Consider the following 12,619-nt stretch of genomic DNA (forward strand, 5'->3'; position numbering starts at 1 on the left):
TTCCTAATCAGATCTACCTTAAAGGGCTGACAACTGCATCTAGAAAAAAACCTGGCAGCTCTCGCAACAGTGGTATGTTAATGGGCAACCCAAGGGGCACCCAGCACCACATGCCACTGTATTCCATTGCAGTTGTAACTTCCAGCTGGTCTTTAAGGTCAAACAAGATATAGAGTGCATTGTAGTCATTCAGCTAAGAAGCGACCAAGTCATGAGTTCCTGTGAGCAAGGCCTCCCAGGCCAGGAATGGCACAGTTGATGCACAAGATATTTTTGTACAAAGGCTCCCCTAACGATGGCTGCCATCTCTTTGATTGGAAGCTGCAATTCCAGGAAGATCCGCAAACTGAGCGTGTGTGCGCGTGCTCCCTTTGCACAAGCAGTAGGCCTGGGTGCCTGCCACTGACACAAATGGAGCTGGTCGCGTGCACGCGCTTGCCTACCATATGCACAAAACCCTTCTCCCCTCCCCCCCAGCCTGTTTGTAAAGCCAAAAAGGTTGGGGAACTATGCAATAGAGGATCATATTATCTTGCATTTGCACCATTTTGTTGCAAGATTTCTCCCTCAATCACCACCAAAGTAGTGCTTAAAGCTGATGTTGCACAGAAGATCTCAGATTTGACCCATTGCAATATGGCTGACACAAAAATATGAATCATAAGCATGGATCATGATGGACCTTGTTGTATTTCAAGAGTTTCACCAGTAAATCACAATTCATATTCACATCCACATTTTCTGTGAGTCAATAAAGTTTCATATATTAAGTCAGAAAAATGCATGTTTCAGTCCTGGTTTTGGACTGTGTTGTCACTGGGCAGGACAGGAAACTTGATTTTTCTGTTATTTGATGATACAAGATCTAAAGTAGTTTCGAAGACATTGCCCGGCAATCCTAATGGGCACATCAACCATGGTAAACAACATTTGAAAGAAGAGCTTCACAAGAGTGAAAGCAGGAGTGTAAAGGAAGCAGGGCTTTTAGAAAATATTATGTTGGACTTTCAGCATTATAAAGCTTAACATGGATTGTATCTTTTTAGTCTCTTCCACCAACACAGTGGGCTGGTTTCTGTTAGTGGGAAAAGGGCATAATAGGCTTTAACCTATTCAGTAAGTCTAGTAAACTAAAATTTCTGTTTTGTTTTCCATTTAATTCAGGCAATTGCTGGATATTTTGATGTGCATTTTGAGAAGAATTGTAACAAACAAGTAAGTATTTAAAAGCTACATGTTCAAAATTAATTATAAAATATATTTTATATGTTGGCAATTTTTTGCCTTAAGGTGTTTGGAAATAAGCCTATTTGGTATTGCAAACATTTAATATGTATCATTGTATAATTAATTAATGAAGCATGTTATTTAGACTTGCACTTTATCAGGCTTCTCTAAATTTTGTTACTGCAGATTCTGCTTTCAACTAGTCCCTGTTGCACCAAGACACACTGGAAACAAACAATGTTTTTTCTGGAGAAGCCAATTCCTGTTGAGGAAGGTATATATTTTTTGCCATGCCATTATACTTTTCAGGACAGATTGGTTGTTAATAAATCCACATACAAAATTACTTCAAAAGCTTAGCTCTGCCACCACTATTTTCATTTTGCCTTTCGTTGTAGCATATATGAAAGTTATTTTAACACTGATCCAGAATTTTTAAGACTCTAGGTGGAAATACTTAAATCTACTGAGGGTAAGTAGATTAGTAATAAACCTGGTTAGTAATAAAATGTAAGACTGCCAGGAAACTGTAGGCTAGTCTGGAAAGTTGAAATAAAATTATGGAAAATGAAAAGGACAAACCATTTCCTTATCATTGCCCCCCCCCAAAGTGTCTGTATCCGTCTAGACACAAAAAGTTAACTCAAGCAACTGTTTATCTTTTTTCTATGACACTGCAACTTCAACATGCATAGGAATTCATTTTTACATTTTACATTTACATAGTTAATATGCACATTGGGAAAGGGGAAAAAAGGGAAGGGAAAAGGACAAAGAAAAATGGGCAAATTTGCCAAAAGTATTCGCAAATATTTTGTTAACTTTTTCAGAAGGGTTTTAAATTGGATGTGGGAGAGAAACAGAGGCACATATTCAAATAGAGAAGTGCTAGGCATTAGCTACATGCACAGCTGGTAATGGAGGGAGTGCAAGGGAGACATTTAGAAATCCTCAACATGATGTAGGAAAACTAATAAACTGACATTCTCAGATTCCCCATTGACTTGTAAGAATCCATCTATCTTCCATGAATTTAAGATTTCTGGGCCTTGCAAATTACATACTATTTGACAGAAGTGACCAAGTACTGTTGACTGTAATATTGGGAATTGATTAGGTATTGGAAGAGCACACAGTCTCAGTATTTAAAAAAGGCAATAGAGAAGCTCTAGGAAGTGACAGACAGTTAGTTGAATGCCTAGTAATATTGATAGATTGTCAAGTAGCATGCTTACAAACTGTTTAAAAAGGTATTGCTATCTGAAAACAACATGGGGTTCTGCAGAAACAAATTGTTGACCTAGACTTATCTCTTTTTATTTCAGAAGGAATCACTGGGGGTGGGGGTGGGGGAAGATAAGGGAAAGCTGTGGACATAGCATATTGTAATCCCAATAAAGCATTTGGCAAAATTTCTGCTTATACTCTTTAAGGACAAGATGGATGAATATAGGCTAGAGGGTAATGTGGCTGAGTAGATTTTGCAGTTGGTTGAACCAACACACTTTTTATTAAACCATTCTGTGCTGACTTGAGTAGGATTCCCAAGACTCTGTCTTCAGACTAGTGCTTTTCTATAGCTTTATAAATAGCATGGAATAGGAGGCATGCCAATCAGGTTTGAAGATGCTACTAAACTACCAGTTTTGGCTGGCATCATAAAAGGACTACATAAATAAATAAATAAATAAATAAATAAATAAATAAATAAATAAATAAATAAATAAATCACAGTTCAGAATTACCTCAAGAGGGTTAAATATTGGGCCAAACCCAAAAGGATGATGTTCATTGACAACAGTCATAAGGCATCAATATTAAATGTATAAGTACAGGATTGGAGAAACATGCTTTGATGGCAGTGTATATGGGAAGTTGCTTGGAGTACTTCTGAGACACCAACTAAATACAACAAACAATGTTACAGTAGCTAAAGTGGTTATTGCCATTTTGTGCCATATTAACCAAAAAAGGATGGCCAGATTACAGGACATAATACTTCCTTTGTTCTTTATACTGGTTAAGCTGCACTTGGAGTACTGTTTTTATTCTAGGCCCCACACTTTAAAAAAGAATACATAGAAACTGGTGCATATTCAGAGAATCTGATGGTAAGCTGCCCACCAGACAGGCTGTATGAGAAGCAATTAAAGAATGTAGACATTCTTAGCTTACAAAAAAGAAGTTCAGGACATATATCATAGGTAAAGGTAAAGGTTCCCCCGCACATGCGTGCTAGTCGTTTCCAACTCTAGGGGCCGGTGCTCATCTCCGTTTCAAAGCCGAAGAGCCAGCGCTTGTCCGAGGACGTCTCCGTGGTCATGTGGCCGGCATGACTAGACGCCAAAGGTGCACGGAACGCTGTTACCTTCCCACCGTAGTGGTCCCTATTTTTCTACTTGCATTCTTACGTGCTTTCGAACTGCTAGGTTGGCAGAAGCTGGGACGAGTAACAGGCGATCACTCTGCTACGCGGCACTCGGGATTCAACCCGCCAAACTGCCGACCTTCTGATCGACAAGCTCAGCGTCCTAACTCACTGAGCCACCGCGTCCCACATATATCATAGCAGTCTACAAATAACTAAAAGTTGTTGTGCACAAGGGGGCATATATGTTCTTTGTTTAAACCACAAGCCTAGTGTGTTGGCACTAACAGGAGATTCGGGCTGAGTATTAGAAGGGATTTCTGAACAGTTTGCTTAGGATAGTGGTGGGTTCCCTCACAAATGAGCTGAGTGGCCATCTGTTGGGATGATTTAATAGACTTCCTGCATTTGCAGAAGTTTGGAACAGATGACCCAGAAGGGGGTCCCTAGCAATTTATAACATTCTGCAATTCTATGTAGAGAAGGCCAATGGTTAATCAGATTTTTACCCAGTGTATGGATTAGGTGATAAGTTTGTTTGCCGCACAAAAGGATACTACTTCTACATTAGCATTTATTTACAGTAATTATTCATTTGCTGTATCTCAATTTGGCAAGCAAAAATAATTCAGACAACATGGGGCTCATGTTTTCTGATTCTTTGTTTCCATAAACTAATTGTAACGTGAATGTAATACGATTACACCGTGCAGCTTTTCTGATTTGAAAGTTTTTGGTTTTGGCTAGAAAGGGCATTGTATGAAATCACAGGACCATTTGATGGCAGGAAAAGCGCCGAAGTATGTACAAGGGGCACTTCTGAAAACATGTTGGCATAAGCAAAATATCCCTCCTCAAACTCCTTTTCTATATCAACACCGTTGTTAGTTTCATGCCATTCCTTTTCTCTAAGAGGTCAAAGCAATGTGTTGTGATTCAGGGTCAGCCTGTGGGTTCGGCAGTTGGGTCGGACGACTCAGAGGAGGAGGAGGAGGGGTGTTGAAGAGCTTGCTGAGGGGGTTGGACAGCTTGATGAGAGCCCTCAGCCAGGCCCCTCTCACCTGGTCACGACGCAGACCCAGCTGTGTGAGCCTGACAGCGTGGATGAAGATGACCCACAGCTGGCCCTGTTCAAGGACGCCCGACGCAGGAGGCAGTCAATCAGGAGTAAACAGAGGAAGGCAATGGGGCTCCTCGGAAGGAGGCAGAGAGAAGCCACGCCCTGAACTGTATTTAAGGGGGAATGCGTGGGAGGGCTGGTTTGCTGAAGGCAACCGCTTGAAAAGCTCCTGTTTCTTGGTTTGTGTCTTGTTCTATTTGTTTTTGTAGCAATAAATTTGGCAGGCGTAATTCCAGCCTCTTGCCTTCTTGTAAAAGGGGTTGTCCCTGCCTTTTCTGCAGGGCCAGTAGCAGGCTGGTACAGAACACAATGTGCTTTTCAAAATGAACTTTGTGTAGCTGATGATGCTTACTAGGAAGTGAGTCGAGAGGTATGAGTGAACGATGCTGCAGAATGTGATAGTGATACAGAATCAGGTTCAATAGAACATTGCCACTGTGCTTCATTTGTTCTCAATATTTCACTACAGGGCTAAAGGAGTGAAGCAAGACCCATTTAATATTTCACAGACAAGAGAATCTATATTCCTCTTAAAGGGCATTTTTAAAAAATATATATATCAGAAAGTTGAATAACAGAAATGCATATCATCAATTCTACTCAGCTATTGCCTGAATATGCTGTAGTTTTATTTATACTAATTTATACTAAACTTGTCTAGTTTTTCCCTAGCTCTTAATAGATTTGTGTGTGTGTGTGTGTGTGTGTATTCTGTATCTTCCCTGACAGAGTATATTTTCCACTTTCTGTTAGTGTATATAACTTACCTTGATTTTTTTTTCCAAAAAAGCTTTGTTTTTTTTCTATTGACTTAATGAATTAAGCTGAAAGACAAAAGCCTTATGCCAGCCAATTCTATTAGCAATAAAATAGCACAAGTGCGTTTTTTATGTTTCTTGTCCCTTGCTGTGTGGTTTTCTACACTGGCTTTAAGATGGTAAAGGGCAACCATGAGCAATCCAAATATTTTAAATTGGGTATTTTACTGAAGGCTACTTCATTCTTGATACTTTAATTTAGTTCAGTTATATCAATAAAAGTGTGCACTCAATGATATACATATGTGTGGATAGTAAGATTTATTTTACCAGGAAGTACAAAAATCATATATGAGCTAGCCTTCTTTCTAGACTATTGACTAATATTTGAAGTTTTTATTGATTTGAATACACTCAAAAATAGTCACTTTTAATTTGAAATTTAAAATCATAGAAACAGACATATTTAAGAGCACATTTCCAAACTGAATCCGAAATACAGAACATGCAAAGCAGGTAATTCAAGCTTTGGCTTATTAGTGATGAGCCAGTTTACATGTTGTGTCCTCCTAGATACGGCGTATTTATACTTGCTGCTTCCGGAAGCTTACTGCTACTAATCTCATTAGCTTATGAACAATTTCCCATCTTACGATTCAGCAGTATAATTACTTTTAGCCCTTGGCTGCCATAAAGATCATGCAGTATGTCTGTGGGTAACATTTCCATTCAAGTAAAAGCTCAACTATGACAATTGCTATAATGTGCTCAGCCGTAGAACCAGGCCTCTAAGGGATTAAAAAAAACAACAACCCCAAAACATAGTAATTATAATTGCATGCTTCTCTGGAAGATTTGTTAAAGGCAAATCAGACTTGATTTTTTCTCTGCCGAAAGAGTGTCAGTTCCGTAGGAGCAGGATAATGAATTCAGGCTTGATCAAAACTACAGCGGGACTTGTATCTTGCCTGCTTCTTCCTGAGCAGGGGTGATGCAACTCAGCCTTGATAAGCCTTCTCTCTACTGCGTAGAACAGCAAAGCTGTTGAAAGCACATCAGTCATTTTATTTCCCCGTGGCATTGATTAATTGGCCTAGATCATCTTCTGATTGCCCTGCCATTGCGTTAGTTCAGGAACAGAGATGGTGGCACACAAGATGGGATTTAATGTAGCCCATTGGAGCAAGAAAGGGAAAGATCTGCCTCGTGACCATGAATAAAGCTGATTGTCTGGGTCACTTCATGCAATTAGCTTTGAAATAACGAGGGGGGCACCCTGATTGAAAACTGTCCTCAGTTCTTATAGAAATGTTGTTTTCTAGATTTCACAAATTCATCAAATTTCACAAATTCATTTGCTTTAAAAAGCAGGTTTAATCCCTTTTATGCATAATTAAAGTGAGACGGTGGGCTGACAAAATAATCTGGGGTAGAATTACAACCTTTACATTAACAAACATTTTTAGAAACTACTAGCATTTTTCAGCTAATACGGGTAGTCCTCGACTTATGGCTGCAACTGAGCCCAAAATTTCTGTCATTATGTGAAACATTTGTTAAGCAAATGTTTGTCCCATTTTACGACCTCTCTTGCCACAGTTGTTAAGTGAATCCCTGCAATTGACAGGGTTGTTGGGTGAATCGGGCTTCCCCATTGATTTTGCTTGTCAAAAAGTTGCAAAGGGGATCACGTAACCTTGGGATACAGCAACGGTCGTAAGTATGAGTCAGTTGCCAGGTATCTGAATTTTGATCATGTGAAAGTGGAAGGGGATGCTACAAAGGTCGTGTGAAAAACGGTCATAAGTCATTTTTTTCAGTGCTGTTGTAACTGAACAGTCACTAACTGAACTGTTGTAAATCGAGGACTACCTATAATTGTTTTTGCTGTGGGTGTTTTGAAGTAGGTATCATCAGGTTTTGTTGTTTGTATCAGAAAATTAATCTATTTAGTTATAAAAGCAAGATTACTTCATCTTTGCAGCCACAAAAGCTTACTACATCTTTTACAAATTACAAATTAAATATTCACATATATTCTAACAAGTGCAGTACTACTTTCAGTAGGTTTTTTTTTCTGCTTCATTTTATTTCAGTCACTTAAGTTAATAAAAGAACTGGAAACCTCTACATAAAATTCTTCCAAGATTATTTACCATACCCGAAGCTTTTTTGTTTTGAGAAAGTTTCTCCATAGCAAAAATGTGTTGTGTGTTGTGGCTATTTGTATTGCTCTTTTGATTCTGTTTATTGCTTAGTGTCACTTTGACAAGAAGGGTGGGCAGTGTCCCAAAGGTTCTTTTCCAAAAGGCAACTGGACTTTCTTGTTTTTTTTTCCTTGAAAACGTTTCACTTCTCATCCAAGAAGCTTCTTCAGTTCTGACTGAATTGAAACGTTTTCAAGGAAAAAAACCCAAGAAAGTCCAGTTGCCTTTTGGAAAAGAATCTTTGGGTCAACCATGACCTGGATAATTGAGAATCTCCATAGACAAGGATGGCTGTGCAAATACAAATAAATAAATTCACCTCCAAGAATTGAGTCATCCAGATTAAGCTGGAATCTAAAAAGATACGTGGGAAACCAGGAGGGTCAACACCATTAGTCAGGAAAAATCTTACCAATAAACATCAGACGTTCACCGTGTAATATAAAATTAATATTGTGATAATGGACAAGAAGATTTATTGTTCTTAGCATTAGACAGTTGTTTTCCTTGTTATTTTTATTTTATTTTTAACTTATTTATAAGTCTTTAAAAGACTTTGGGAAATTGAACAACGTATAATTTGTAGCAGAAATAAATACATTTATTTACTAATATTAGAGGAAAAACTGGTAATGTTCTTTAACAGTGAAGATAAGTAACACCAGCTGCCTGCAATTAGTGCAGGTTCGAGTCCCACCAGGCTCAAGGTTGACTCAGCCTTCCATCCTTCCGAGGTAGGTAAAATGAGGACCCAGATTGTTGGGGGCAATTAAGCTGACTTTGTAATAATGCCGCTTGGGGGGGGGGCGAAAGCCCTAATAAGCAGGCATATACATAGAATGAAGGCTATTGCTAAGCACATTGATTTGTGCTTAGATTGTAAGCCGCCCTGAGTCTTCGGAGAAGGGCGGGATATAAATGGGATTTTTTTAAAAAAATGTATTCCTTTCCACCTGTGCTATCGACCCCACTTTACCTCCATCTTCTCTGGGGTAGACTTTGTGGGGATAGGCTGTAAGAAGGAAGGATTTAAATCAGCCAATAATATCTGTTTGCTTGGCAGAAAGACACCTGTGGTTATAGGACTTAAAATCTTTGTATTTCTGTTTTGTTTCTGTAGGTGAAGAACTGAAAGGAAGGATAACAATACACAGAAACCGAAAAGATTCCCGTAGCCTCATTGTAACCCTTTCAGTTAAAAATGTGAAACAAACATACAACCTACAGTGAGCATTGTCCCACAATCAGCTTGAGAATCTTAGTTCAGTGGCCAGACGCTTCTTTTTGAAGCAGAAAACCCTGGATAAAATTTTAAGTTCAATTGGTTCTACTTCCCATAACTTTTCTCCCCCTGGACATACAGCTGATCTATTATAATGAGTCGTATATTATTATGTGCTGTCTTAACAAATTATTTCACCTTGTGTGGGAAACCCTTAGTAGCGGCAGCAGTCCTCTGCCCAATCTCTAAACCTTCCCTAAATGTAAGAATGCATTGCAATAGAAATACAGTGCAGATCTACATTTAGAAGTGACATCACCTGTACAATTCTAATTTTTTTTTGAAGAGTTCATATTATTAGATGGGAACCAGAATTTATTTCTACAGTGATGGAATCTCCTGGAGTTTTCTGCACAGTAGGGGTAAGGCAAGCTTTGTCCGTCAACCCAGCAAGCCTTCTTATCACCACTTCCATCCTTCTGGAGAGTCTTCAGAACATATTTTTGAGAATCTTTAGGAGCTCCTGGCAGCTGGATTCCTCCTCTGGTTCAAAATCTTTTAACTTTGCAAGTAGGAAGAGTCTTTATGTCTGCAGGAAGCCAGGCCTAGTTTCAAGATAAACATTAAAAATACTGAAGACATGCAAATAGAACTATGTGGATACCAGAAGCATTTGGATTTGACTACCTTCAAGCAATGCATAGGCAAGAATTATGCTTTTGCACACATTATTTTTATAAACATAGTTTCAAAATAAATTCATTTCTTGGTCTTTGGATTTCAAATGTACATATATTATTAGATTGTAATAGCTTTAAAATATTAAAGATGGAATACAAAAATTTGCTGTTATTAAAATCACCATCACTTGAGTCTCATCTAGAGGGCATTCCAGATGACTAACAAAGCACAGGCTGTGACCAAGGGACCGATGTGTTGGCCATATCTGGAACAAAAGGATCTGGTGCCAGGGTAGACTATTGCGATGTACCACATATGGGGCTGCTTTTGTGGACTATTTAGTAATGACAGTAGATGAAAAATGCAGCTGTCCACATGCTGTCATGTAAGAATTGCATCAGCCTTGTTACACCGATACAGTGGAGGTTGCACTAGTTGCCAGCAGATTTATGGTTACAATTCTGTATTTTGGTTCTGTTTTTAAAAGTCGTTTATATGGCTTAGCTCCTGGCCACTTTTGGAATCACCTTCACCAAATAGGGCCCTCCCATCTGGTCCCCATCCTGGTTTGGGGTGGTAATTTGTTCCCAAATGAGAGAGTTGAAATCAGTGGGGGCCAACCAGAGAATCATGGAATAGCATCCTTCTGAGACTAGATTGGTATAGACTTTGATATTCTGCAAAGCAGTAATAACTGAGTTCGGTAGGATCTTGGGATTTCGGGCTACCTCTGATGGAGCCCATCATTGGTATATTAAAAATACCGCTTTTTAAACCACATTTTTTATTTTTATGGATGATCCCAGTTAACAGACTTATTCTTGCAGAAATTATAATTTGGTAAACTTCAAAGAACTGTTATGATCATTATCCTACAGTCAGGTTGTGCAATAAGCGAGATTTACCACTGCTGCGACTTGTAAGAGGAACATTCCATTATACTTTAAAAGCTCTTTTCTATTCATAATTGGATTGAAGCCTGACAAAAAGAAAGTGGAAAGAAATCTATAGTGGCTTGGAAAGCTTTTCTAACCAGGGTGAATGGAGGAGAAATGTGCCAAAGGGATTAAAAGAGATTTCCTCAAAATAAAATATTGGCCTTCCTCCCCAGCCAGGTTTCTATTAAAAGAAAGGATCAGGGAAATGATTTTTATTAGAACCACCATGGGGATGGATATGCAGGAGCCCTCAGGTGACTGGCCCTGCCCTCTCAGGACAGTCACACCTCCAGAAGAATTTCTTAGTTTCATATTACTAGTCTAGCACTGTTAAGCACATTAACTCTGACTTTGCCTTGTGTTGAAAGTTTTGTATACAAAGCTTAAAAGATTGAAATTTGGCTGATGGGATTGTAATGTGGCACTTGAAGACTTCTGGTTTGTCACACAGCCCTCTGGATGGCTGGGAGACTTGCTCTCTCTCCCCTATCCAGTTCTGCATCGCTCGGGGGCCCTGAAAATGGCCAAAAGTCACTCCGAAGAGGTGACCAGCAAGGAGGGGCGCTCACAGGAGAGTCGCAACTCTCCCGTTAGACCTGGCGATCTCTCCAAACTGGTGGATGAAAGGACCGGCCATTATGGCTCGTCCCTAGGCTGTGAACAGCTGAAGTAACATTTTCCACCAGGCAACTCTTAAAGCAGCGCGGAAGAGACTGGGTGAGATCTACCTCTTTTACACCCTAATTATTTTCTGTACCTCATTAAGCTGCTAAGCATTCTCCTCCCCTGCAGTGAGGGAAGGGGGACTTTAGCCCTCCCTCCAGAAAGAGTGGCGACTAACTACCCAGGGGCGTTTTAAATGTTGAAAAAGTAACTGAATCCCAATTGGAACTTTATCAAAGCTTGTGGACTGAAAGATTTTTATTTTTTATTTTTCATTATCTACTTCTGTTGGAAATCTGGGTTTGTTTGTTTTTTATAAAAAAGAAGAAAACTGAAAAGATTAAAATAATTTTGGGACTCAAAGAGAAACTTTAAAAGGGGCCTGGCTGACTGCCCTTTTGAAACAACAGCTGTGAAAGGCGCTGTGTTCCCTACCTAGGGGAAAAAAACCTCTCTCTCTCTCTTGGATTTTCTAAGTGTAAAGCCTTTAGTCTAAAATACCAATATGGAAGAAGACCAGGAACAAAATTTCCTTATGGACGAAGATCAACAAATGCTATGTTGAAAACAATAATTCAAACTCTTACCACAACCAATGAAATACTAAGAGGCTATGGGAAGGAACAAGAAGACAGCCCAGATATGAAAGCCCAAACTTTGATCACAACTAAAGAACCATCTATATAAAATACAATAGAAAAAAAATGGAAGATTTAAATACTATGACAGAAAAATCTACTATTCAACAAATTGACATTTGAAAATCCAGAAAAGACATTGACAACTTGGAAAAAGGAAAAGGTTTCCTATACAACTCAGAAGGAACTAGAGGATCTAGCAAAAGAAAGTTGGATGAGAAGATAAACAATTCAGAACAACCATGTTGATATGGAAGAATAAAGAGACGACCCACGAGATCTACAAGTCCTCTCAAAAAGTTGGCGACTGGACGGTTTTGCCAATATCAATTAATATACATGATATTACAAAGAGATTGGTTCGATGACCCAAAAACAAGGGCATGGAAGATAATTTGGCAAAGGAAAAAAGCCAGAATAAGACTCAAGAAGAATGGAGTTTCGACTATCTTATTGAAATCTAAAACAGAATGTACTTAAATAGATAACACGTGCATGTTGAACACAAGACATTGTTATGAACTGAAATAAAAAATTTTGCTCATTAAAATTTAGCAGTATAAATACTAATAGCTAATTTGAGTATTGATTTGTGCATAAAGGTCATGTAAAGGTGAATAATGTAGATAAGCTAAAAACTTATTGTTGAAAGTAATAAATAGGTCTATAAAGGTAAAGGTAAAAGTTCCCCCGCACATGCGTGCTAGTCGTTTCCAACTCTAGGAAGCGGTACTCATCTCCATTTCAAAACCGAAGAGCCAGTGCTTGTCCGAGGACGTCTCCGTGGTCACGTGGCC

At 38.9% G+C, this 12,619-nt stretch overlaps 1 protein-coding gene across 2 annotated transcripts in view; it reads left to right on the forward strand.

The window, feature by feature from the left end:
* PRMT3 (protein arginine methyltransferase 3) overlaps nucleotides 1-12,374 on the forward strand; it is a 75,241-nt gene extending 62,867 nt beyond the window's left edge. The window contains exons 13-15 of one of the 2 annotated variants that reach the window (XM_081332344.1): nucleotides 1,165-1,215; nucleotides 1,414-1,501; nucleotides 8,801-9,787. In XM_081332344.1, coding sequence (XP_081188470.1) covers nucleotides 1,165-1,215; nucleotides 1,414-1,501; nucleotides 8,801-8,910 — 249 coding nt within the window. In that variant the 3' untranslated portion in view covers nucleotides 8,911-9,787. Of the gene's footprint in view, nucleotides 1-1,164; nucleotides 1,216-1,413; nucleotides 1,502-8,800 lie in introns of both variants that reach the window. The other variant, XM_081332343.1, reaches the window with a different exon arrangement.
* Nucleotides 12,375-12,619: the final 245 nt, after the last annotated feature.

The sequence above is a fragment of the Vipera berus genome (genome assembly GCF_964194415.1).
Source record: "Vipera berus genome assembly, chromosome: 1".
Classification (NCBI taxonomy): Eukaryota; Metazoa; Chordata; class Lepidosauria; order Squamata; family Viperidae; genus Vipera; species Vipera berus.